The 26,980-nt window shown below is 36.2% G+C and overlaps 1 protein-coding gene across 2 annotated transcripts in view; it reads right to left on the bottom strand.

Moving 5' to 3' along the window:
- SCN9A (sodium voltage-gated channel alpha subunit 9) overlaps positions 1–26,980 on the bottom strand; it is a 101,099-nt gene that overhangs the window by 71,281 nt on the left and 2,838 nt on the right. The window contains exons 2-12 of one of the 2 annotated variants that reach the window (XM_077751144.1): positions 23,231–23,349; positions 22,792–22,881; positions 22,117–22,245; positions 20,581–20,672; positions 19,383–19,592; positions 12,842–12,905; positions 11,457–11,598; positions 8,312–8,518; positions 6,256–6,543; positions 3,655–3,993; positions 487–616 (exon numbers count right to left, since the gene is read on the bottom strand). In XM_077751144.1, the coding sequence (XP_077607270.1) occupies positions 487–616; positions 3,655–3,993; positions 6,256–6,543; positions 8,312–8,518; positions 11,457–11,598; positions 12,842–12,905; positions 19,383–19,592; positions 20,581–20,672; positions 22,117–22,245; positions 22,792–22,881; positions 23,231–23,349 (1,810 nt within the window). Of the gene's footprint in view, positions 1–486; positions 617–3,621; positions 3,994–6,255; positions 6,544–8,311; positions 8,519–11,456; positions 11,599–12,841; positions 12,906–19,382; positions 19,593–20,580; positions 20,673–22,116; positions 22,246–22,791; positions 22,882–23,230; positions 23,350–26,980 lie in introns of both variants that reach the window. The other variant, XM_077751143.1, reaches the window with a different exon arrangement.

The following is a 26,980-nucleotide window of genomic DNA, read 5'->3' on the forward strand; positions in this document are numbered from 1 at the left end:
GCCACCCAGGTGCCCCACCTTTTCATCATAATCTTAACAGATGTTATGTCACAGATTACCATTTTATAATTTTGGTGAATGTGCTCAGAGGCAGGCATTTATAAACATCTGGAAGTATATATTGTTTTCTTGCATATTAGTTGATAAACTCAGAGACCAGTTTAAGTTTCTAAGATTATATAATGAGAGAACAACAACACAGCCCTGGGTTAACCTAGCTTTCTTTTATTTATTACCGTTAAGTATTTATATTTGAAAAGTCATATCACCCAATATCTTTAATCACACATAAAAAACTTTATCAAGTTTTTTAAGCAACATAAAGACAATTCCACTAGTATCCACTGGTTATCTTTACCATTGTTTATGACCATTTTTTATTCTTTGAATCCTTTCTAAGAACTTTACATACCTATTTAAGGCTAACCAAGGTTTATCTAAATTTTATTTAAAAATCTGTATGGGTAAGAGAGCATTATTACATACCTTCTACAGTGTTTGTTAATATGCTTACTCTACTCATTGCTCTTTGTCTCAGATGGGGATCATTCAACATCTCTTCAGAAAGGATGTAAGAACTAGAACGTCTTTTCTTGTGTATTTGATTGGTTGTCCCCTGAAAGAAAAAGGGAAGATTAATTAAAGTTCTAAGAATAGAATTCTAATAAATTATATATGTAGAATAAAATCTTGCTTAGGTAGCTGTAGTGAGTAAATAAAAGTAGGAACAAGCCTGCTGGGTTGTAATCATAGCTCTGCTATCTACTGGGTGTGTGTCACTGGTGAGTTACTTAACTCCTGTCTCAATTCTATCATTGGTAAAATGGGGATAATCATAACATTTGCCTCATATTCTTGCTTTGAGGATTAAAAGAATTAATGCTTAGGAAATAAAAAATAAAATACGTTGTTTTTCTTGTAATCACTTTCATCACCTATCTTTCTGGGTCTCGAATTCATTCAGGTAGTTTTACCATATAAGAGTCCCGCATGAAAACAGCTAAACATGTATGGCAGTGATGTGTGGTAAAGGGACAGAACCTCAGTATTCTCTGATAAATTTCTGTAAGTATTCTTTGTTGAGATGACAGCATTAATGGCAGCGACTATAATGGTGGTTTCTTACTACCAGGGAAGATCGCATGAATTGCTCTGAGTGGATGAGGATAAGTGACTCAGTGTGAAAAGGATGATGGAGACTAGTGGGCACTGTAGCAAAGTGGAGAATGTAAGCTCCATCTGAAAGAGGTGACCACTACTCAGCTCTAAAGGATTGTTGCCATGCAGGAGTATGAGCTCAGTCTTACCAGGTGCACTCATTTTTGTGTGAAAATGTCTTGTGTTTAAATCTTGGCAACTAATTCAAAATTAAGACAGTGTGCTGGTTCAGTGCAGGCCAACAACATACATATATAGCTCACACACACATATACAAACAAACAACTATACAACTCTACATGTATCACCTATCTATCTTTTTAGGTGTGGTATGTATGGGATTTATGTATGTATGAATATACACACCCCATTTTACAAAAACATAAATACAGCTCTAGAGTCTTAAAGTTGTATAGTTGTTTAGATATAGTTATATATGTGTGTATATCAAAACATGGACACATGGGCATAAATGTATGCATGTCTGTCTGTCTGTATGTGTATGTCTGTGAACAGATACACATACACATAACTGTAGCTGGCTTTTTATGGAGAATTTTCTATTGGATACAGTCTCTAATTTACTGACTTTCCAGAAACAAAAATTTTTCTACAAGTCAAACAAGAATAACACATTCTTTTTCATGTAGACATGTTTTAGTTGTCAAAGTTGTGTTATTTGTCATACATTCTTTTCATCTAAACTGTACCTTTTGCCACACTGCCATGTTTATTGCATTTCTGTTGGATCTTAGAGTATCCTCTAATTTTGTAGTTTATTTCAGGATTTATGGTAATAACTTATATTTCTATGCTAAAAGTAAAGTCTTACATGAAAACATTTCGTTTAAAAATATGAAACAATATCCAAATCTGATATAAATTATATATTTCACAGATAATACATCACTGAAAAGCAAAACACGGCCAAGATCTGATTCTATAGAATTTAGCATGCTCATTTGATAAAGAAAAATATCTTGACTGAAGGCCCAAAGCTCATGCAAGGCCCAAAGGATCATGCAAGCACAGAGGTCACTTGTTAACTAAAAAGCACATGCAGTCATTCCAAATGAAATATGTATGTGGCCATGACTTTGATGGAACTTGATTCTCACTAAAAATATTATATTGTCTGAAAACATGAATATATGAATACCTAGCAAGAGTTCAAAGCTTGTTAGGTTAGTCAGAGACCTACTGATATTTAGTACCACAATGTAACATAGTGAGTGGTCTAAAGAGGTAACCTAGAAACTAAAGAAACCAGAAAGATCTCACTTTCAAGTCTAATTGGATGCTTCCTCTAATGACTTAATTACTTCTAAACGCTTGAAATTGTTCCCTTGGAATGGTTGTTTTGTTTTTGCTTTTATGTGTATATGTTTGTATTAATGTATACAGTTTGGTTATTACATTTTTATTGGTAGGTTCCAGACAGAGGGCTTTTTTTTTTGTTTTTGTTTTTTTTAAAATGAACACTGTAAGTTTCATTTATATACGGGGCGGGGGGAAGCATAACTATTCTAAATTATTTTTAAGTTTCAGGGTGACTGGATGGCTCAGCCAGTTAAGTGTCCAACTTTGGCTGAGGTCATGATCTTGCAGTTTGTGAGTTCGAGATCCATGTTGGGCTCTGTGCTGACAGCTCAGAGCCTGGAGTCTGGTTCAGATTCCATGTCTCCCTCTCTTTGCCCCCTCCCCTGCTCACACTCTCATTCTGTCTCTCAAAAATAAATAAACATTAAATTATTTCCAGGTTTAAAAACCTACCACACATTGGGGAGAGAGCAAAAATGTGGTGGGCTAAGAGCACAAGCTCTGAAACACAAGGCCTCTGGTTGAACTTCAGGACCACTGTTTATTAGCTGAGTGAACTTGGAGAAATTGCTTTACTTCTCCATGTCTCAGTTTCCCCCTACGTAAAAGAGGGATGATAATAATATATCACCTTACAGGGCTATTATAAATCCTAAACACGTTTGCTATTATTATTATTATTATGAAAACTCAGGATTCCTTACACAAGATATATATTAAACAGTGTCTTCAAAAAGATAGCAGTAGGTGGAAAGAATCCAAACTTCTTAGAGAAGTGGGACTTAATTCAACTAATAAGATCAGCATAATCAGTGCATTTTCTGTGCTGAGATATATGTATATGTGTGTGTGTATATATATATATTATACAATTGTTTTCTAAGGGATGGTTTATAATATTGAAGTGAATATGAAGGAATAGCTAAGTTCCTTTTTTAAAAAAATGGAGTTTTAAATATATTTGAATTATATAGCTATAGCATATCCCATGAGGATTACATTAATGATGTAAAGGTGTGTTTCTGCAGTAGCGGTATTGCAAAATGCAGAGCCATTCACAGGACCCAAGAAGGCCCCTCTAGCAGATGGACTGATGCAAGAACAAGGGCCGAGCCAGGCCTGAGCTATTCAAAACGTCCTTACGCTGTCATCAGAAGTTGCCTTATCTATTATCACCTCTGGCAGAAGCTGTCCATTGGGGAGCATGAGGGCTGAGGGTCCATCAACCAGGGAGACCACACCATTGCAGTCCACGGCACTGTGCATCTTCCCATTCACTGGCAGCACCGGGGGGGACCTACTGGCTTGGCTGATGTTACTGCTGCGCCGCTCCCGAGGTCTGTGGGGCACAAACAATGAGCCCCTCCTGCTCTCACTGTCCCCGAAAATGCTATGCTCGTCATCGGCAAATTCAGTCTCAGATCCAATGTCTTTCCCACGACCTTTGAAACTAAAAAGACTCGTTCTGCTGCTGCGCCTTGCAGAAAACAAGGAGCCTCGGATGCTGAGTGGTGACTGCAGAGGGAAAAAAGAAGATGACATGTAGCCATGTATCTGCTGAAGCACCTAAGAACAGAAGAGCACGTTACTGCCTCTGAGACCACTGAGCTGAGGCTGGGTGGCTCTGTACTGTTTTGAAAGAAACATATTAAAAAACAAAGCAATTCAGCAGGAAGACAAATTCTTCCAAATAAGGGATGAAAAGACTGGATGAATCCATCCCTTCTGGAGCAGGTAAATTATTTATTACCGCACATGTCTTTCCTACTCTGACCTAGAGGGATCTCTCCATTCTTTCTATGCCCTTCATTTTGCTACAAAGAACATATGACTTATAAAAAGCATTTGGTATTCATACCTGTCATTTAGTTTTTCATATATCAATCCCTAAGTTCCATAAGTAATTGACACTTTCTTGAGGCCAAAGACCACATTGTGTGCTTCTTTGCATTCCATTGCTTACCACTCCACTTTACATGTTGGAAGCTCAGTCAAGGTATATTAAGAAAGAACTTTAAATGTCAGTGAGTTTACAAGTCACATAATACTAGGATTTGAAAAAGAGATTGCCCAACACCGAAGAGGAGGAAGTGTCACATTTACTGGATTCATGGCCAGGATAAACCGTGTCCATAAACCAAACTGAATGGTTGTTCTTTGGAAAGTGTCTAATTCAATAAGTGTTAGTGCTTCCTATGTAAAGGACAAAGTGGCAGGCACTCTGAGTAATGGAAAGCGAGTATAATTGTTATATATAAGTCTTTGCCTTAATCCAGTTTGCTTTGCTCTTGTCATATTTATTTTTATTGATATCACATATTTTCAAGTTCTGTCTCTCCAGCTAAATTATAAAATCTTTGAAGGTAGGGACTCTGGTTTCTATGTCTACCTGGCAGTACCTTACAGACGTAAGTAGTAGAAGGTAGAAATTTTATTGTTTTTCTGATTTTTTTCTTTATTTTTATTTAAATTCAAGTTAGATAACATACAGTGTAGTCTTGGCTTCAGGAGTAGAACCCAGTGATTCATCTCTTACATATGACACGCAGTGATCATCGTGAAAAGTGCCCTCCTTAATGCCCATCACTCATTTAAACCATCCCCCCACCCACCTCCCCTCCAGCAACCCTCCATTTGTTCTCTGTATTTAAGAGTCTCTTATGGTTTGGCTCAATTTTAAATGAAGACATAAATGAGAAGGATAGAAATTCAGAGTAAGGACCAAAGAGCAGATTGAAGAAGTGGTGAGGGCAATGGCAAATTTGTGGGATACGTGGCATCTGAGCTTTTGAATGAAGAATGGGTGCTACCATACCAGGTGGGAAACAAAGAGGAAAATCACCCCACGTAGAGAACACCACAAGTCCTAGGTAATAAAGGTACAGGGCATGTATGTATGAGTGAATAATCATGGTGGACTGAGGGTATATGAAGGTAGAGAAAGGTCAGAAGTGAGGCTGAAGCCAGTCCACAACATGGATAAGATGTGGGTCTTGTTCTGTAGTCAGTAGTTATTCAACACAGTTGGGTTTTTCGGGTTTATTTTTTGGTTTGATTTTTGGTTTGTTTGTTCTTCAAGCTGAGCCAAGGGAAAGTTCATTTTGTAAAAGGGATTCAGGAGTGTTGTATGAGAGAAAACAGGCAAGTATTTAGGAGAATAGAAGCAACTGTTCCTCTTAGAGGTCGATAGGCAGGGAAACCTGAGATATGGAGGTTTCAGTGGAAAGAGAAATAAGAAAAAAGGAAAGAGATATTTACACAAGCAGAAATAACAGACTGCAACTAGTTATTAGTAGTGGATGCTATTAGGGGTGGAGGCTATCAAGTGTCTCCAAACTTTCCAGCTTGTGCACTGATATTCTTGGTGTATCATTACTTACGGTGGTGAAGAAAAGTGGAGAACCTGGTCTGGGATTAGTTTTTAACCAATGAGATATTAAAAAATACAGACTAGACAAAAATGTAAAAGTTAATATGTAGTAGAAATAATTTCTTCATTTCTACGACAATTCTCACAAATACATTGTTCTGAAAATGTGTTTATTGGAGAAGACAGGACAATACTGAAAGTAGAGGCTCCTTCAAAAATGGTCCAAGTTAAAACGAAAACTATGGACATCTGTGTTTCTTTCCATAATGTCCAACAGTAAGTTTTTACCTAAAAACATACCAGTGAAATCACTCATTCTCCTCTCCTAAGATCCTGTACTTCAAAATAAAACATTTTGCTCTATAATCCTAGCTCTGGCACTAAGCATTTGATAGGTGCTGTGGTACCTGATTAGGGGTAGACAATCTCTTTTCACGTGCTCGCCTATGGCCTTCGACACCAAGGTGGAAACTTTTTCTCCTGATACTCTCCTCTGACTCCGATTTGGACAATTTCTCATTGTCTCCCTTTTCTTCCCCACTGGCGAGCTTCTTTTGATTCTTTTTCTTTCTTCTGTTTCTTCTTTCTTTAGCACTTTTAGAGCTCAGTTTGGATGTTTCAGAAGAACTCTCAGAGAAGCCCATAATTCTGCTTCTCCCGATACTTGTGTATTCAGCTGCTGCCAATGCTATTGCCTGTTGGACCAAGGGGTCACGCACATGGTAAGTCATTTCCAAAGTCTGGGAAACTCTATTGCGGGGCACCTCTCTACCATGAATTTAATTACACTGTGCATATGATCATGCCCCTTGTACATCATGTCTTTTTCTTTGTATTGTGACTAGAGAGCTTACAAAGCATATTTATTGGTTCTCTTGCATTAGGATAAGACCCCATTTCACTTTGGAATTAAACTATTATACACTATTCCTATATTTATGGTAAAAATTTAAAATAGTATATGTAAAAGTTTTATTAGGTAATTCTGGAACATAAAACTCACATAAACCATACAATAAGAAAATTTATACACCTTTTTTAGGTAATTAACTCTATAAAATCAAAAGTCAGGCACTCAGTTTAATGAAATCTGAATTGTCTGAAAATAAAAATGAATTATTATAAAATGAATTTCAAGAAAATGAGAGACTTCTAAGGGTTTCCTGGAAAATTCCTGGGATGACCTAGTGTTAGCCCTTTTAAAATAAGTTTTTATTACTTAAACATTCCTTGTAAAAGTTTGGAAAATAAGGACATGTGAATAAAAAATAAAAATCATTTAATCCTAAAATCCAGAAATAATTGGTGCATTTCTCCAATATAAAAATTTTAAATTGTTTGTATATTATGCTCAATTTTATATCCTACTACTTGATACATTATTATATTAAAACATTTCATTGTCATTATAATATTTTTAAAGCACATCGTTTTTATGGGTGAATAATACTCCAAAACCCAAAAATATCATAACTCTCCTTATCAATATGTAATTAAAAATCTTATATGCTTTCTGATTTTAATATTATCAAAATACTACACTGAACATCTTTCTTTTTCAAAGTTTTCTTTATATATTACTACCTTCCCCTTAATAAGTTGAAGATATTTAACTAGGTTGAACCATCAAACAAATTTTATTTATTTTTATTTTTTTTTTGAAAGTTCATTTATTTATTTAGAGAGAGAGAGAAAGAGTAGGGAAGTGGCAGAGAGAAAATCCCAATCAGGCTCTGCACTGTCAATGCAAAGCCCAATGCAGCACTCAAACTCACAATCCATGAGATCATGACCTGAGCAGGTTGGATGTTTACTGACTGAGCCACCCAGACACAGCCAAACAAATTTTAAACTCCTGCATAATATTTAAATTTTTGGTTCTCTTGGTACAAACCTCAAATTTTTCCACTGAAGTAACTTTTTGGAGAGAGGAGTAAAGAAGAATCCTCAAAAATTTGTGCCTTATCCTAAAATATCTAAAACCATAACTTTTTTTTAACATATCATGTTTTTTATCTTAAAAGTTCTTGACACGTTAACGAAAATTGATGCACATTTTGCTTTACTCCATAGAGTATCTGTTATCTTTAACATTTAAATAATTTTCCCTCAGCTTTGGAATGAAATTGTTACTCTGGGGAAACACATCATATATGTTTTGGGACTTTGCATAATGCTAGACATACTGAGGAATCATGGATAACAGGTTTAGGAGGAATGGCTTAGAATATTCTTGGTGCTAGAGTGAGCTGATTATCCGGAAAGGTAGAATGTGACAGATGCCAATTCTAACTCAATCCAGAAGTGGTTCTTTGATCACCTCAGAATGAAAATTCAGTTTATACTTAAAAATCCAGTAAGGAAAAATCTCCCTGGAGAAGGCCACAGAGCCTCTGTATGAGCCTCTGCTATTGCCCTTTCAATTTCTACTTCTAGGGAGAATTTTAAACCAAACAATAATACCTCAGCTTCTTCTTGCTCTTTTTTAAGACGATCTAACATCTGTTGAAATTCTAATTCCTTTTGCCTTGCTTCTTCGATGTTTGCCTGGTTCTGTTCCTCATAGGCCATGGCAACCACAGCAAGGATCAAGTTTATTAGATAAAAGGAGCCCAGAAAAATCACCACAACAAAGAATATCATGTAAGTTTTTCCAGCAGCACGCAGTGTCTAGGGAAAAATAGAAATCATTATTTTAATAACACAAAGATTTTTGGTAGATTATCTCAACTTTAATTGCATATTAGGCATGGGGAAGTTGGGGCAGTTCAGTATAATCTCATGTCATCAAAAATATAAAGGAATAAAATTATACCTCCATGGAAAACAATCAGTATTTAAAATACACACTTTTTCCACTACAAAGGATATAGCAATCTATTAAACTTGTATTAAAATCAAGTACAAGTCTTCACTATTTTTAGGAATAATAATCATGGATTTAAAAAATGTTTACTCGGGCACCCTCCTACACTGTTGGTGGGAATGCAAACTGGTACAGCCCCTCTGGAAAACAGTGTGGAGGTTCCTCAGGAAAATAACAATAGAACTCCCCTATGACCCAGCAATAGCACTGCTAGGAATTTACCCAAGGGATACAGAAATGCTGAGGCATAGGAGCACATGTACCCCAATGTTCATAGCAGCACTCTCCACAATAGCTAAAACATGGAAAGAGCCTAAGTGTCCATCAACGGACGAATGAATCAAGAAGATGTGGTTTATCTATACCATGGAATACTACATGATAATGAGAAACAATGAAATCTGGCCATGTGTAGCAACATGGATGGACCTTGAGGGTGTTATGCTGAGCGAAATAAGTCAGGCAGAGAAGGACAAATATCATATGTTTGCACGTATAGGAGGATTAGGAGGAACTTAACTGAGGACCATAGGGGAGAAGAAGGGGGGAAATGGTGGGGGAGAGGGAGAGAGGCAAACCATGAGAGACTCTTGAATGCTGAGAACAAACTGAGGACTGATGGGTGTGGGGGGGAGGGGGGAGATGGGCATGGAGGAGGGCACTTGTGGGGATGAGCACTGGGTGTTATATGGAAACCAACTTGACAATAAAATATTTGTAAGAAAAAAATAAAATAAAAAATGTTTACTTACTTATTTTTGAGAAAGAGAGAGAGAGGGAGAGAGAGACAGGGGCAAATATAGGTGAGAGAGAATCCCAAGTAGACTCCATACTGTCAGCACAGAGCCTGATGTGAGGCTCCAACTCACAAACTGTGAGATCATGGCCTGAGTCAAAACCAAGAGATGGACCCTTAACTGACTAAGCCATCCAGGTGCCCCAGTCCTGGGTTTTTTTAATCTGCAGTCTTAAAATTACAAAAAAACAAGCTATTCCGCACATTTTCAAATTAGAGGACCAGATAGTATTTACAGTCCCTTTGACTGATAAAGGAAAGATCATTGATGACGTAATGTTCACACAAAGTAGAGAGCCTAACTGAATGATCTTATCTGCTCATCTACTCTTACTTTTAATTAACATGTATTAAAAATCTTTGAATGCAGCATATGGTAAAAAAATTCAAATGGTATAAAAAGACATTACATGAAAAATATCTCTCTCCTATCTCTGATGCCTACTCATTTTCCATTTCCATAAGTTATCATTGTTACGATTTCTTCTCTTTGATAATTTTTTAGTAGTGGAAGTTTTGGCTAATGGGTATATTCACTTTAATGTTCATAGAAGTTCCTGTGTTGTGCTTGGCTGTGGTTCCGAGAGACGTGAGAGTAAGTCTACCTCCCCAAGTCCCAGCCAGACAGCATCTCTCTTTTGGTCTCCATCATTCTAACAGGTAAAAAAATTAGCTGTCATTCTCGTTTTAATTTTCATTTCTCTAATTTTGAGTAAAAGTGAGCTTCTTTTTGCATATTTAAAGTTGTTTCTACTCCTTTTTTCCTTGGAAGTGTATCTTTACGTAATTTCTATATTCCTTTATAATATTAGGAATGAAGTAAACATAAAACAGGCCAAAAGAAGAATCTGGCAATCCTAAGAAAAGTGATTCATTTTTATTTATAATACAGAATAATCATTTTCATCTCTTTCCTTTTGGAGTCGGGTGCTGAGAACATATAAGTGAAAAGATACAGCCCACAGGCCCAAAAGGATCACATTGGAGGAGGTGGCCATGTGAATTAATAATTACAGTACAAGTGATGGATACTATAAACAGAAATATTCAAAAGGCATGGAAGTCTAGGGGAAGGAGAAATTGAGTTGGGACAGGAAAACTTAGAGATGTGAATCAGGTCTTTAATTCTTATATTACCTTCCTAGAGCTGCCATAACAATGTTCTAGAGACCGAGCAGCTGAAAACAATAGAATTTTTCTTTCTCACAGTTCTAGAGGATGCAAGTCCAATATCAAAGTATTGGTGTCTTGGATTTCTCCTGACGTCTCTCTCCTTGGCTTGTCGATGGCTGCCTTCCCACCGAGTGCTCACAGGGTCTTCTCTCTGTGTCCCAGTGGGCACATTTCTGGTGTCCCCCAGGAACTAATCTCCTCTTCTTTTAAGGACACTAGTCAGGTTGGATTAGGACCCATCATGATGCCTCATTTCAATTTAGTCAACTCTTTAAATCCCTGACTCAAAAAATCATCTAAGGCACTGGGAGTTATGACTTTAATGTATAAATGGGAGGGGGTACAATTCAATTCATAGCAACTGTACATGGGATTTCACAAAAATAAAATATGATGAACCTACAAGAGCCTGGTATTGAGGGCATGCATTGCAAGCAGCGTGGCAAAAGCAGAAAACAGTGTGCACAGGAAAGCTATAAGAGACCATGGCCGTGTGTCTCCTGCTATTTCCTTAGGATGCTATATTCAGAAAGTGGGGGAAAGGGAACTGGAGATCAAACAAGCCAAGAAAGGATAAGATAACAAATTATAATTTTCAGAATTATCCACGCTAATAGTGCTGGAAGTAAAGACATATCAAATTTTAGTGATGAGCCAAAAGGGTTTTGTCCTTTCTAAATTGACTAAAACATCTCATATAAAGTCTGGTAAGGAACATTCACCAGATTTTTATGCCATTCAAATATGCAATGAATGTTTCTCTTGGCACTCACCTGTTGGTAAAGATTTTCCCAGTAATCCTGGGTCATTAGCCGAAATAAGGCCAAGAAGGCCCAACTGAAGGTGTCAAAACTTGTGTAGCCATAATCAGGGTTTCTGCCAGCTTTCACACACTTGTACCCTTCTGGACACTGACTACATATGGCAAAAAAAAAAAAAAAAAACAACCCCACAAGTTAGAATGTTTCCCGGAGGGGAGTATTACAGAACAGTTATATATTCAAGGTTCCTTTTCTAGGGGGACAATATTGAATAATGATTAAGAACACATTATTGGGAATCAGGAAGAACTGGGTCTGCATCCCATCCCACTCTTTACTAGTTGGTGACTTCGTCAAATTACATAAATTCTTCAAGGCGTAGTTCACTCTTTTTGTGAGACGATAAAATCTACCTCAAAAAGTAAGATTGTTGTTAAGTTTAAAGAAGATGATATATACAAATGGCCTAGCCTAGTTCCTCTATATAGGAAGCATTTAATAAATGGATGCTATTACCATCATCATCAAAACCTGCAAAGTCCATCCAGTGCCAAATAATAGTTCTTGCATCAGAAATATTGATGTATAGGCCTCCACCAAAACTGGGTCCCTCCAAATTATTCTTGGAGTGAATTAGAATTTAAAAAGTAGCCAAAATAGAGCAGTTGTGTAAGTTCATAAATATTTGTAGCTGTATGATATTTTTCATTCTAAAAGTGGTGGACTGGGCACAGTTTCCACTGTCCTGCCCACTGCTTCCTTGTGGTGTGTTCAATAAACTTCTAACTCCTTTAAAAAAATAACAAAATAAAATAAAATTGATGGACTGGTATCGTGAGCCATTCAATAGTGTTGTGAACTGTCTTTGGGAGCAGCAACCTTATTTGTTTATTCTTAATGTTCCCAGTGTACCCGGAGCCTGGTGAAGAAATATCTGGGCAAGGACAGAAATGAACTTGGTATATAGGAAAAACTGCAAGAAAGGTAGTTTGTATAGATAGGAGATTCTTAGGAGATTCTTAAAGTATCTTTACTCAAGTCCATGGGTTCCTTTTGTTTAGAGTGGCCAAAGTGTCACTGCAGTCAGTCATCCTATGAATCATTCTTGATTGGAAAATGAATAGAATTCGGGAAGAAAGAAAAGTTGATCTTCTTTCCAGAAAGAAGAAAGATTTGAAAATTATCCAGCCAATTTTCTGGAAGTAATTTTTCTACTTTCTTAAGACATATACAAATGACTTGTATCTTGTTTCAACTCAAGCACTACCTCCAGGTTTTGCTTTCAGAAATATGCATTAATTATAAATGTTTTAAAATTTCTCACTAAAAAACTGATTGAGTATGCTTTTCCTTTTTTTTGTAGCCTTTAGACTAAAAACAAAACAAATATTACTTACCCTGAATCTGTGCTTGTACCACAAAGGAGAGCATCTTTGGATCCCTCCAAGTAATAGAAATATCCTGTTTGTTTAGGAAGAAATTGAAGAATATAACATTAGAGAATGTAAGCTTTAAGAGTGACACAGAAGTTAAGTTAATTGGTATAGCCATATTCACACATATTCAGGCCTAGTCCTAGGCAATGTGCATTCATTTGTTTATTATATTCCCCTATATTCTCCCTCAAATATTTATTGATAACTTCTTATGGGCCAGACAGTGAATAAAATAATAAAAAAAAAGATAAAGAAGATCATTAGTTTTATGGATCTTTCTTTACATGTAGGTAAGCATGGAAATTGGGGATGGAGAAAGACAAGTAAATAAATAAACATACAAAGTATTTTTAGATAGAGATACATGCCCTATAGAAAATAAGACAATGTGATATAATGTGGTCAGGGAAGACCTTTCTAACGATATGACATTTGAACTGGAACCTAAATGCTGCAAAGAAGCCAGCCATCCAAAGACCCTGGTGAAGAGATACTTTGACAGAGGAAAAGGCAGGAGCAAAGGCCCTGAGGCAAATGTGAAGTTGGTGAATAGAATAAACAGTAAGATAGCCAGCCTGGCTATAGGGTCGTGAGTGGAAAGAACTATAGTGGCAAAAGTAAAGCAGGATTTTAAGTATGATTAGAAGCAATAGAGGTAGCAATATGAGACAATAATCAATATTTTAAAATGTCACTATGGTTGTTTTATGGACTGTAGATTATAAGAAAGCAGGTGTGGAAGCAGGGATAGGAGTTAATTGACCATAGTGAGAGGAGATGTGGCTAAAATTCAAAGGGCATTAAACTGTTACACAACGCCAGTTAAGATTAATAGACTGACTTACACATCACTTTGTCTTACGTAAAAAATAAAAATCTTATAAGACACAAATAAAACAATAAAGCCTCTTAGTTTGAAGTGAAAATTTAGGTGAGCATGTACATGAACAACTTTTTGGGGCAGAATGAGGATGGAGATTAAGATGCAATTTTTTTGTACATAAGCTTCCAAGGTATTTTGACTATGGAAGGATTACTTTAGAACTATCCTTTAAAGTAACTCTGGCTCACACCAGTCATTGAGGCATTTTTATAAGAAAGGGCTCTAGTGGGTGGCTCAGTTGGTTAAGTGTCCTATGCTTGGTTTTGGGTCAGGTCATGATCTCAGGGTTCATGGGTTTGAGCCCCACATTGGGCACTGAGTTGACAGCATGGAATCTACTTGGGATTCTCTGTTTCCCTCTCTCTCTGCCCCTCTCCTACTTGTGCTCACTGTCTCTCTTTCTCTCTGTCAGAATAAATAAAGTTAAAAAAAAAAAAAAGAACAGGCTCTAGAGTTGCCTGCACTAGCACGCAGCAGGGTGAACAGAATGATGACGTCAGTAGAAGAATGTCAGTATAAGAATGATGAAAGGTAAAGCAATGGCAATGGCTCACACTGATCTTATAGAATACTTTAAGATAATCCCTACACAGAAGCAGACATTAAATTATTGGAATAATTAGCCTCAAGAAAATTTAAGGTTCACATGTAAAGAAAAAATGCAATGCAAGGATAAATAAAAACATACATCCACAGTAAAACTTACACATGAATATTCATAGCAGCATTATTCACAATAGTCCAAAAGTGGAAACAACACAGATGTTCATCAATTAGTGAATGCTTACACACAATGTAGTATACACATGCAAGGGAATGTTATTTAGTAATAAAAAGGAATGGACTACTGCCACATGGATGAAACCTGGAAACATGCTATGTGAAAGAAGTCAGACACAAAGGCCACACATGGTATGATTTCATGTATATAAAATGCTCAGAATAGGTAAATCCATAGGGACAGAAAGTAGATTAGTGGTTGTCAGAGGTCTGGGGGAAGACAAAATGGACAGTAATTGCCAGTGAGTACAGGGTTTCTTTTTTAAAAATGTTTATTTATTTTGAGAGAGAGAGCATGAGCAGGGGAGGAGCAGAGAGAGAGGGGTAAAAAGAATCCCAAGTCGGCTCTGCAATTCCACAAACCAGGAGATCATGACCTGAGCCGAAATAAAGAGTTGGACACAACCGACCCAGCCACCCAGGTGCCCTGAGTACAGGGTTACTTTTGAGGGCGATAAAATTATTCTATAATTAGCGATGGTGTTAGGACAACTCTGTGAATATACTATAAAACACTGAACTGTATACTTTAAGAAGGGGAATTTTATGGTATGTGAATTATCTCAATAAAGCTCTTAAATGTAATGCAGTATAATAACAAAGATTGTGGAAAATAATAGATGAGCCTCAACCACACAGTAAAAGTCATATGGGGATAAAAGGAAATAGAAAATTGCAAAATCCACACACCTAAAATCTGGAACCAACATTCAGTCAAAAGCAGATTGGTACAGAATGGTAAAACATACTGGTGACCTAAACATTCTATGATTAGTTTTATCCAGCCTGGTTCAGAAAGACAGCTGGTAGCAACTATGTATGACTTGGGCTTTTGGAGTAAAGACTTTATTCCTCAACCAAGAGGCAATAATAAGTCAACTCTGAGAAAACTAGTGCTGGGGATTAGCTAGAGGCAGAGTGCCTGCAAGTGGCACACTGCATTCTGGGAGATTGCACTCTCTGGAGTCCCCACAAGGAAAGTACCATAGATGAAGACAGAAAAAGCCCTGGTAGAGGTACAGATCAATATTGTGGTTTTTCCAGGAACTTTTCTGTTAAATGTCAAACATTCAGAAAACAGAAGTTGCTTTATCTCAACAGAACCACACCACATTCATGTAAATAGCTACTGAAAATATGGCTTCCAATTATGCACACGAGCCTTTCCTTCACCTGTGGCAGCAAGAAGGAAGTTTGAGGAGCATCAAAGTAGACAATGCTTGGCTTCAAAGGATATCTAAAGATTGTAATTTTTTAAGCATGAGGTTAGACAGTGGTCTTCTTTGATAACAAATTTTGAAAGCACCTCTAAAGGTGATTTACTGTAGGCACCAGAAAACACTTTCAGAATATGTTGAGGTTTCTATGTAGGCTGTCTTTACCATGGTAATTCTTTCATGTCTTCAAGCATCCCAATTCATTTACCTAACCATTTTCTCATACCTGTCAACTGACTCTTGGGTTCACTTCTTTCTTTGTCCAGTTTTGACTCCATAGACACTCATTATTATCATTCTCTTATAATTTCCTCAACTTCCAGGTATTTCTTTCAGTCTATCACACTAACCTGATGAAACCTTAACCCTACACATACTCTAATGTCCACCTTCTTCATACTTGCCCATGTGGCTGAATGTTATTGGAGAAACTCTCAAACCTAAGTGAATGATTGCATTTTAAATAAATGATCTCTGGTACCAAACTGCAATTCAAAATAGACTCCATGTCCCATTCCTTAGGATGACCACATAGTGCATTCTCCTCAAAACTTCTGTAGAATTTCCCCTTTCTCATTTATTTGCACTCCCAGCCAACTGTCCCATTTTACACCTTTCTGAGGCAATAAAAGCTACAGAGTTTGACTTAATTCTCTTCTGGTAAGTCTGCAGCCTGCCCCTCCTCCACCTTTTCTCTTGCTTCAGTGGTGGAGATATCTCTTCTCTTTGTTCTTTCACTTTCTCCAGAACTTGACTTCTCCCCCTCTCTCCTGAATTATTCATCTATATTTTACTATTCACTCATTTCTACCACTAGAAGAACATCCCTTTCAAAATATGCCTTTTAAAAAAAATGCCAGTCATTGCCTCTATTAGTCTGCTTCCCATTACAGCTAAATTTCTTGGAAGAAATGTCCACATATACTATACTCTCTTCTTTCTGACATTTTATTCACCCCTGTCACCACCTTAAGTCTAATCTTATGTTCTTACCACTACACTTTAATTTTTTCATGAAAGTCTCTGATGGCTTCCATGTTGTTCAAGCTAATGTGTATTGTTCTATCTCCATCATCCTCAATTCTTGATCTTGCAGCATCATTCAACACCAACCAGTACTTCCTTCTCCTCAAACTTTCTTCTCTTGGCTTCACTATTTACATCATTGTTTGCTTCTTACTTTATTGGCTGCTCCTTCTCTGTGTCCTGTTTGGCTCCTCCTCTCTGCCAGCCTTCCAGATACTAGGATTGTGGAGTTGAGCATTTTTTAAACACCAACTTTGCTTGAAAAAATCAGACTGCCCTCTTTTTACCTGCTTATAAACATCAGACATTTTCAGAAAGATGTGTGTATGCATGGTTTTGTTTTGTTTTGTTTTTTGTTTTGTTTTTTTTTGCTCATTACTTTCTTTTTGCTGATTACTTCCAAGTGTATTTATATCCAAAGCAGGCAGTTCCTCTGATCTCCATGCTTAAATGCCTAGTGTCTACTTTTGCTCTATACTTGCATGTCTCAGTGTCATCTGCACTTTAACTGGTTAGTTGCAATTTTCATCTATAATCCTGCCTATGGGTCCTTCATTTCCCATTGTCACCCATCAAGTTACTGTAGCCAGAAGCCTAGAAGATATCCTCAAGCCTTCTTCTCTTATCTAATCAATCAGCAAGTTCTATAGATTTCATCTTGACATAGCCCTTATCTCTTCACTGTCCACCACCAGTCTAGTTGGAGCCACAATCTTCTATTTCAGGATGACAGAAATATCCTAACGGGTTTTCCTTATTCCAGTCACTATCCTCCCCCCCCCCCATCAGTTCTNATAAAATGAAACCAAACTCTTCCAATGGGCTAAAACATCCTTCATGATACGACCCCTGCCTTTTTCTCTCACTTTCTCTGTTGTTATTCTACCTCTGTTTTGCTAAAATCTAACCATTCTGCTGCTCCTCCATTCATTAAACACATAATACTCTTTCTCACTTCAGCACCTTTCCACATGCTATTCTTTCTAACTCAAGCAAGAGCTCCCAAATACACATTCCCACCAACACTTACACTATTATATGGCTTCTTATTGTCCTTTAGATCTTCACGTTGGTGACTAAAATGTTACCTTTTCAGAAAGGTCTCCTCATTTATTTGGTATCTCAGCCCCTGAAATTTATTTGCTTTGAACTGCTTTATTATGACTTGCAGTATTTTTTAATTGTCTGTTGCTTTCCTTTAATTTTTCATTCCCACTAGAATATAAGCTCTGTGAAAGCAGAGGCTGAGACTTTTGTGTTCATTGGTATCGCTCCAGAAAGTTATAGCATGCTTACCTTAGGGAGGCCCTTAATAAGCACATGCTGTGACATAAATATCCAAATAAATGTGCAGTAAGATCTGGCTTCTATGAGATAGAGAACAAGTGAGGAAACCAAATTCAGACCAGACACAAATATGTCCCTAAAACTGTATTTCAGAAGAAAATAAAGAATAATGTATAGAATTAAGGGAAAGGATTGTGGTATAAAATTTCATTGTGCACTAGGCTGTTATTCACTCATTTGCAATAAATGCAATATGAAGATTCACTGCAAAATTCAAAGACTCTTCCTATTCATTTTGAAAAACATTGCTTAAAGAAATGTGAGAGGTAAAAAAAGTCATTCAGATTATAAACTCAAGAATAGGACCACAATTCAAAATAAGAGAACTGGTAGTGATCTGAGGAAGAAAACAGCTAAGTTTAAGTAAGTGTTGTAAGCTGATTGTAAATTATAAATGTCAACAATTATCCACAAGATATATTACTTTTATAGTATATATAACTTAAAGAAAAAGATCCTTTGGAAATTGAAAATAAATTTAAGATCATATTAACCAAAATTATGAACTGAAAAAATAAGTAAAAATAAAAAGGAAGGGAAAATATACTAACTTCCTCATCAAACATTGATAGTAAAGAAATTATAAATATTTTACTTGAAAACCTTCAGTTTTCTTTCATTTTAGGCTTCTGTAATTTTTTCTGTTTTCTTTATTTACAGTCATCTACTGTATTAGCTAGGTTTTATTTGCTTTATCTTCCCCAGTGCGTGCAAGAATACACATATAGTAAAGAAAAAAAAATGATGTGTACTCTTCATAATCCAAGGAGAACCTTGACCTTTACTCTCTGATCTCATTCTGTCAAAGGCACATACACTTAGAAGGTGTCTTGATTCCCTCACCCCCTACCTTTGGATCTAATTATCCAGTAAAGTTTATGAGTTCATGTGGGCAACGTCATACACACACACTGTAGGTATTAGATGGAAAGCACAATCTTGTTTGATCTCCTTCTCACCCAAATTCATCAATAGCTCTGGCAAGAGGAGCTGTACTAGAGGACAACTATTCAGAAAGCAGTGTGGGCTTTCTGTAAAATATTCTAAAATATACTTGTGAATTAAGCAGACTTTGAGACTGTGTGTACACACCAATTCATATGGTTCCTATAGAACTAGTTCTGATGAATTAAACTTTGAGATCATGACCTCAGCTGAAATCAGACGCTTAACCCACTGAGCCACCCAGGCGCCCCTAAAAGAGAACAATCTTACTTCAATCTCTTAATTACTGCAGGGACAATCTTACTTTTATAGTCTTCTTCTTCAAGGTTATCCAGGATGCTTGCTAATGTTTCATTATTTTCCAGCGGATCCCTCAGACATTTGTGCTTTAGGTTGCCCATGAACAGCTGCAGCCCGATCAGTGCAAACACGCTCAGACAGAACACAGTCAGGATCATGACATCGGAGAGCTTCTTCACGGACTGGATCAGAGCTCCCACGATGGTCTTCAGGCCTGAATGCAGGGGGAGAAAAGTGTTCATAATGAAATAAAGCCTCTGATTGAGAAATAAACACAGAACACAAGATTTCCTAGAAATTCATGCATTATATCAAATCAATGACCTTAAAGAGCCTAGTTCAAAAAAAGTCTACTAGCTCAAAAGGGTGGATTTGCTGTTTTATATATATTTCACTTCTATATATCACAGCAAATGATAAAAATTATAAAACAGTTCCAAAGAGTAACCACACTGTCAAAATGAATAAATTGGTTTCTTAAGCCATATCCATATTCACTTATAAAAATAATTTTTCAAAGTGCGAATTTAGTAAATGTTTGTCAAACATCTCTCTATAATGACATTAAAAGAAAGGGGCTGAAGTGCAGCATAGAGTGACAAGTTACTAATAATCAGTTAAGAAATGGTTTGTTGTGGAAAGCTAAAAAAAAAAAAAACATATCATGCAATACCCCCATGCTGATATTTTAAATCTCTTTTCCTAACTGTATGAAAAGCAATCAGAATAAATTGAAGTTTTCATTCCTGGCTAAACAAAATGGAAAATGATCTGTTATCCAGGAAGGAAAATTTCAAGTTGAGATGTGAGCCAAATGGCCATCTTCATCCTCTAAGATCCATGCAATTGATTAAACTCAAAGGCTGACTTTTAATAATAATGATTGTGAAAAACACAAGAAATCAAATTTAATTAAAATTGTGTAAGAGAAAGTCATTCTTGTCTTGGCTCCAAAAGATCAAAGTCAGCCCCGGTGTTTAACCCCACTCTCACCTGGAATGACTGAAATTGTTTTCAGTGCTCGGAGAACTCTGAATGTTCTCAACGCTGAGACATTGCCCAGGTCCACAAACTCTGTCACATATCTGTAATAGGGAGTTCACACACAACACAGTGACAACACACACACAAACAAACAAAGAACAACTCCCAAATAGTTGGAGTTATGAGTGGCCTAATGCTCCACACCAATCACTCCTTACCTGGAATTACAGAAATAGTTTTCAAAGCTCTCAACACTCTGAAAGTTCGAAGAGCTGAAACATTGCCTAGGTTTACAAATTCTGTTAAATACCTGTAGAATTAAATCAGAGTTATTCAGAATTTAGATAGAATCTATGATACTTACCCGTGCCTTTAAGTCAAGGTATTGCCTACATTTGGAAATGCTTATTTAAATGGATTGTTCTGCAAGTCTTTTTTTTTTTTTCCTAACACAACTGTTCTAATTTGATTAGATTTGATTCAACCCCCTTTATGTGAGTAAAATACAGATACATTATTAAAATAGCTTCAAGTATTTAAATACCTAAATAAACAATCAAATGTTTCAATTATTAGACCTCAACATTATGGTAATATAGATATTTACTATCCTATAAAATGTCAGCACCAATTTTGAAAACTGTATGCTAATTGAAAGAAGCCAGACACAAACAGCCACATTAAGTACGATTCCATTCATATGAAATGTCTAAAATAGGCAAGTCCACAGCCTCAAAAAATAGATGAGTGGTTTCCAAGGACTAGGGGGAGAAGGGAATAGAAGTGACTTCTGGGGGTGATAGAAATATTCGGAAATTAGAAGCTAGTGATAGTTGTACAATGTAGTGAACCTACTAAAATAAAACAACATTGAATTTTTACTTTAAAAGGGTAAATTTTATGGTATATAAATTATATCTCAATAAAAAACAAGACTCCTGAGATGAGGCACTCTTCTTTGACTCAAGGTCAATGCTGACTCTTGTCAGCATGTGTGGTACACCTGCAGCAGTCATGTGACCATGAAAGAAGGGAGCCTGATGGACAAAGAGGTGGGGTGGGGGTGAGGGAATGAGAAACTGAAAATCTTAAGACTCCTCTGTGTTTTCTAAATTCCTTCAGTGAACACGCATTAGTTTTAAAATTCAAGATGATAGAGGGAAACATATTGCATGTAGGTTTGAGACTTAAAAAAACAATGGAATATTTCTGGCAAATGTATTTGGGAAAAGAACAGCAGTATGGATAAATTAAAATTATATGTTAATGTAATATTTTCCCTTAAAAATAAACTGTGACTGCATATGTAATATATGCACAACGCACTGAAGTTAGGGTTAGCATGCAGTGACAGCCCTTACAAAAAATTTACTTCTATATTTTAATACAGTATAATAGTTTACTAGTATAGGTTACTAAAAAGAGCACTGTACTTTTTAATTAAAGACTTGAGCTTTTTCTGTGATTCTTACAGGTGTTATTAAAGTGTGAACCTCACTTGTACTGCATATATCAATCCAAGTGCTGAGCATGAAAAGAATGATCAATCTTAATTATGTCATACACTTTCGAATGGGAAATGCTCTTTCTCAAAAATTAATTATTTGCCTATCAATGACTACTTTCATTCAGTATCCTTTAAATGCAACCATTACCTGCAGGAAAAGTCAGACCCCAAAGGCTTGTTTTTACTGGAATACTGTGCTCTCTGTTTTTCATGAGTTTGCCATTTCAAAGAAACTGAATGTACTTACGCAAAAACAATGACGACAAAATCAAGCCAGTTCCAAGGGTCACGAAGGAAAGTGAACTCTCCTACACAGAAGCCTCTTGCAAGGATTTTTACAAGTGATTCAAAAGTATATATTCCAGTAAAAGTGTACCTAGACACAATAATCCAATGGCATATTAAATATGAGGAGAACAGAATCCATATAAATATTTTTTCTGATCAAGGCAAGAAAGCCATCTATTAGAGTGTAGCTGTTGGTTTATGGATCCACTCTAAGTATTAGAATAAACTACAATTAAGGTATTTCCAGAAAATCTTAAAATGTCCATATTAGATATTCTTAGAGAAAGTAGAGATATTCAAAATGACTGAAAACATAGGTATTAGATCTGCCTGGAAAAGTCCTACTTTACTCCTATCAGAAATATACCCAAGGATAAGAAATATATAACACATCTAAGAACAAGGCAGGACATCTGGTAAATTCATTCTTCTAGAAAAGACTATAGCAATGATTCTATTCCACTGCTAACTGGTTAATACCACAGAGGAGGAAAAACTAACTGAAAGAAAAGCAACCATATAACATTGGAAGATAAACACCACAATTTTTAGAGCTATAGTAACTTTGTGGCGGGAAAGAAGAGGATTAAATGATAACAGTGAGACCATATTAAAATGTATTTATACCACTTACTCTACATTCTTGGTCCAGTCTGGAGGGTTACTCATGGTCATAAATATGCAGTTCGTCAGAATAGTGCACATGATAAGCATGCTGAATAAAGTAGCTTAGAATCAAGGAATCTGATAAAAGACCACAATCGGAATGTTGACTATTTGGTAATGACACTTGTTAAAATGCTAACAACTTTGTCCGGGAAAACAATTCTATATGATTTATAACTTTTTTTAATCTCTCTGAACAAGAGAGTAATATATAACATAACTTATCTTAAAATGCTAAAATTGCCATTCTCCCAATTTTCTCAGGGACTTACATCAAATTATATTGAAATCAGCACACTAAAACCAGAGTCTCTTCGAGTATATGAGGACTAAAATCTACATTTGAAAAACGTAGCAAAAATTACAGTTTAAAGCACCATTGTCAGTAAACAATTTAAAAAGGATATGAGTGTACTAAAATCTTAATTGATATTCTTCTTAGGGGACTGAAAGGAGACAGCATGTACAAAGCAGGTGTGGCATTGAAACGGAAGATTGCTTTCCCTTTGTTCAACACTATGAACGTCTGTAGAAGAAAAAGAAAACATGAAATTGAGAATCCAAAATTTCACCCTCGCACACTTACATCAGCAATTTACCTCTGCCTATGGTAGGCTCACGGTAAAGAAACTGCCATCAGACTCAAGCAACGTGGTACCACTGCCGTTAATGCCACTCTTTAGATCCCACTGGCCAATGAACTCCTTCCCTTTCTTCTGAGTGAATTAAGAAGTAAGCCATTTATGCACATGGGTTACCTAGAACTCCCCAAATACAATGTCTTCTCTCTTTAACATCCCTTTAACACCCAAATCAGTAACCATAAGTTGTGGCCATTGGAATCAAAAGCAAACAAAATAGAAACTAGCTATCCCTGATTTTTGCCATAATACCTTGAGAATTTTAATACTTGTTGATTATTGTCATGGCTAATAGTAAGTGTTCCAAAATATGAGTCCTTTCAAAAACATATTTTCATAGATTTAAGGAATATTAGAATTAGAAGAATCCTATTACCCAGTTTAATTTTCTTATATTAGATATAATATTAATAACAGCTAAATAAAAAAAACACAAGTTAAAGGACTTGTTTCCTACTACCCACAGTAATAGTTGCATAACACATTTCAAGAAAATATTCTTGTGACACAACTGACATTCTTCACAACTTTGGTATTTAGTTAAACATTTTAAAACTCAAACAAATAAACAGCAACAACAACAAAACATTAACACAATCTAAGAAATTTGCTTGGAAATCAAGAAGACTAAATTCAAGCTTTTCATCTTATTCTCCTATAGTTGGTAGGCAAATTACTTGTGTTTTTTAGAAAACATTGACTTGGTCTTTTGTTGTTTAATCTGAATTTCATATAAGTTTATGAATGGGTTTCTGGTAATAAATATTTTTCACCAAATTGGGGACCTAAGTTCACGTATCTTGCTTTTTAATTGTATATGGCAGTGTTCTCAAGTAAGTGAATCAGAATCTATTATTTTCAGATATCCTTTTATATTCCTAGTCACTTTCACTATACCAATTATGCCTAAATATAATTTTCCATAAAATTCCCTTTTACCTTAAAATTAGCTTTAAAATTAATATCTAGTCTTTGAGTACAACTACTGTTTTCTTAAATCTTGATACACTGTGCTTTTTAGAATTCATGCATCCATTAAATTCTGCAATTGTGTATTGAACAACTTCTGAGGTGATGAAAGGCATTTGAACAAAAATGAGGCATGCATTCAAGAAACTTCCTAGGAAAGTGATGCATACACAGTAACTCAAACACAAGGCAAGATGTGACAGATATAACACAGAGAACTACAAATGGAGGAGTGTGACAGTATGAAAGAGACAGGGTCACACATAGGTGAGAATTATCACAGAGACTTCCTGAACCAGAGACATCAGCGGAGCTAATGTGAAAATCATATTACTGCCTAGAGTTGGCCAGATCAAGTTACCTTGTGCTTGAAATTTTTACAAAAACGAATTCATTTGCTACTTTTAAATATAAATTCTCATTGTTTATTCATATCAAGAACTTCTTTAGGAATATCTGGGTTTACACACACCCAGGAGTTAATTATAGGTAGGAAAAATAGGTTAGCCTATGAAATGTGGGAGGATCAGTATAGGTCCCTCTAGTAAATTCTAAAATCCTACTATGAAATACATAGATATCAAAGTCTGAATAAATTGTTTTAATTTTGCTCATTTATTTAAGAATTTGTTGAACATAAAATTAGACATTTATGGTACCCAAAGAGCATATGCTTTGGTTTGGACAGATATGATTCTAAATACCAGACCTACCATTTAGCAGCTCAAAAGCCAGTACTTAGTGCCGGTAAAGCTTTTAAGTTTCTGGCACATTGTAAATTCTTAGTCAGTATTGGGAGCAGCTGCTGAAATTATGGGTAACATATAAGGCACAGAAAATAGGAAGCTAGTAGGCCGTTGTACCTGTCCTTTTAATACCCACAGCACAGGGTAATTTGTGATTTATTTTTTCTTAAAGACACAAACAGTTAAATTTGTGAAATTTACCTGAAAACAGTTTCATTTACAGTTAAAGCATTGTATAACACTATTAAAAAGCACTTATATACTCATCACACATAAAAATGAAGCCCTAACTTCTATCATTAATTTATTAAGTGTTCTTTGTTTTAACAAAGCATTGATAATTACACTCAAATACAAATTAAAGTCTGAGCCCAAGTCAAATTAAGGGTCATTAGGATACATTTTTAAAATGTTCATTTATTTTTGAGAGAATGTGTGTGAGTGGGGAGGGGCAGAGTGGGGGCAGACAGAGGATGTGAAGCAAGCTCTGTGCTGACAGCAGACAGCAGAGAGTCCGATGCAGGGCTCAAACTCAAGAACCGTGAGATCATGAAGTGAGCCAAACATTTCACCAAGTGAGCTACCCAGGCGCCCCAGGGGTCATTAAGATTTCTAATCTGAGCAATAATTATAATGTAGCAGAACTAAAGTTTTTGTCTATTAGTGTGAATAACTTGAAACATAGAGGAATCAATCCACAAAGCTAACCCTAAGGTTCCAAGCAAAAGTCAAAACTACTGTTATCAAGAATGTTTGAGAAGCTAGGCACAAAAAATTAATATTCCAAACCAAAAGAAAATAAAAAGACTTGGTTATCCCTTTAGATCTTTTTTTCCCATGTCAAGAATAGGGAACCATGAAAAAGAGGTTTTGTCTGACCTAGTTAACTATACTGATGCAAATATGGTTTAGGCTTTTGATGTGGCTGGTGTTATATTATTTGAAAGGAATCAGGGTCAAGGTGAAGGATAGGAGTCCCACCCTAAATGTTCTGTATTAAATTAGTCTATCACATAGCCAACATTATTCCATCAGTTAACAGGTCTATTGTCCTCCATTCAAATGCAAACATTTTGGGGCATGTGGGAGGCCCAGATGGTTAAGCGTCCGACTTTGGCTCAGGTCATAATCTCACTGTCTGTGGGTTCGAGCCCTGCATTGGGCTCTGTGCTGACAGCTAGCTCAGAGCCTGGAGCCTGCTTCCGATTCTGTATCTCCCTCTCTCTCTGACTCTCCCCTGCTAATGCTGTCTCTCTGTCTGTCTCGGAAATAAATAAAACATTAAAAAAAATTTAACTGCAAACATCTTCCCTTTACCTCTCAAATTACTTTAAGCTAGTATTAGTGTATATCTATGCCTCAGGGATTATTCTGGAAAGATTCCTTTCCTCCTTAAGAGGTGGCTGGTCAAGTAATATCTAGACTCCCTTGGAAATGGGAAATGTAGTAGGTATCCATTCTAGGCCAGGAATTTTTCAAAATGAAGTAATAAGTAAAATGAGAAAGTACTTTTTTTGCCTGTCTTATTTACTCATCATTATTTTATTCACTTTTGTGAAGTTGTTAGCATAGTGGTTGCTATGCAACAGAAACTAGACTATACTAAGAGATGCGGCATAATAGAATATCTCAGTAGGGGATCAAACCAACTTGAATTTTAAGAATCTACAACTACTGGAGTGTAACATTTTGCAAATTGCCTAATTTCCTCAAGCCCTTTGTCTCATCTAACAATAGGGTATTACAAACAGAGAGAGAGAGAATTTGAGAGAGAGAGAGAGAGAGAGAGAGAAGGGAATGC

Source organism: Crocuta crocuta, unplaced genomic scaffold, assembly GCF_008692635.1.
Source record: "Crocuta crocuta isolate KB4526 unplaced genomic scaffold, BGI_CrCroc_1.0 scaffold219, whole genome shotgun sequence".
In the NCBI taxonomy this organism is placed as follows: Eukaryota; Metazoa; Chordata; class Mammalia; order Carnivora; family Hyaenidae; genus Crocuta; species Crocuta crocuta.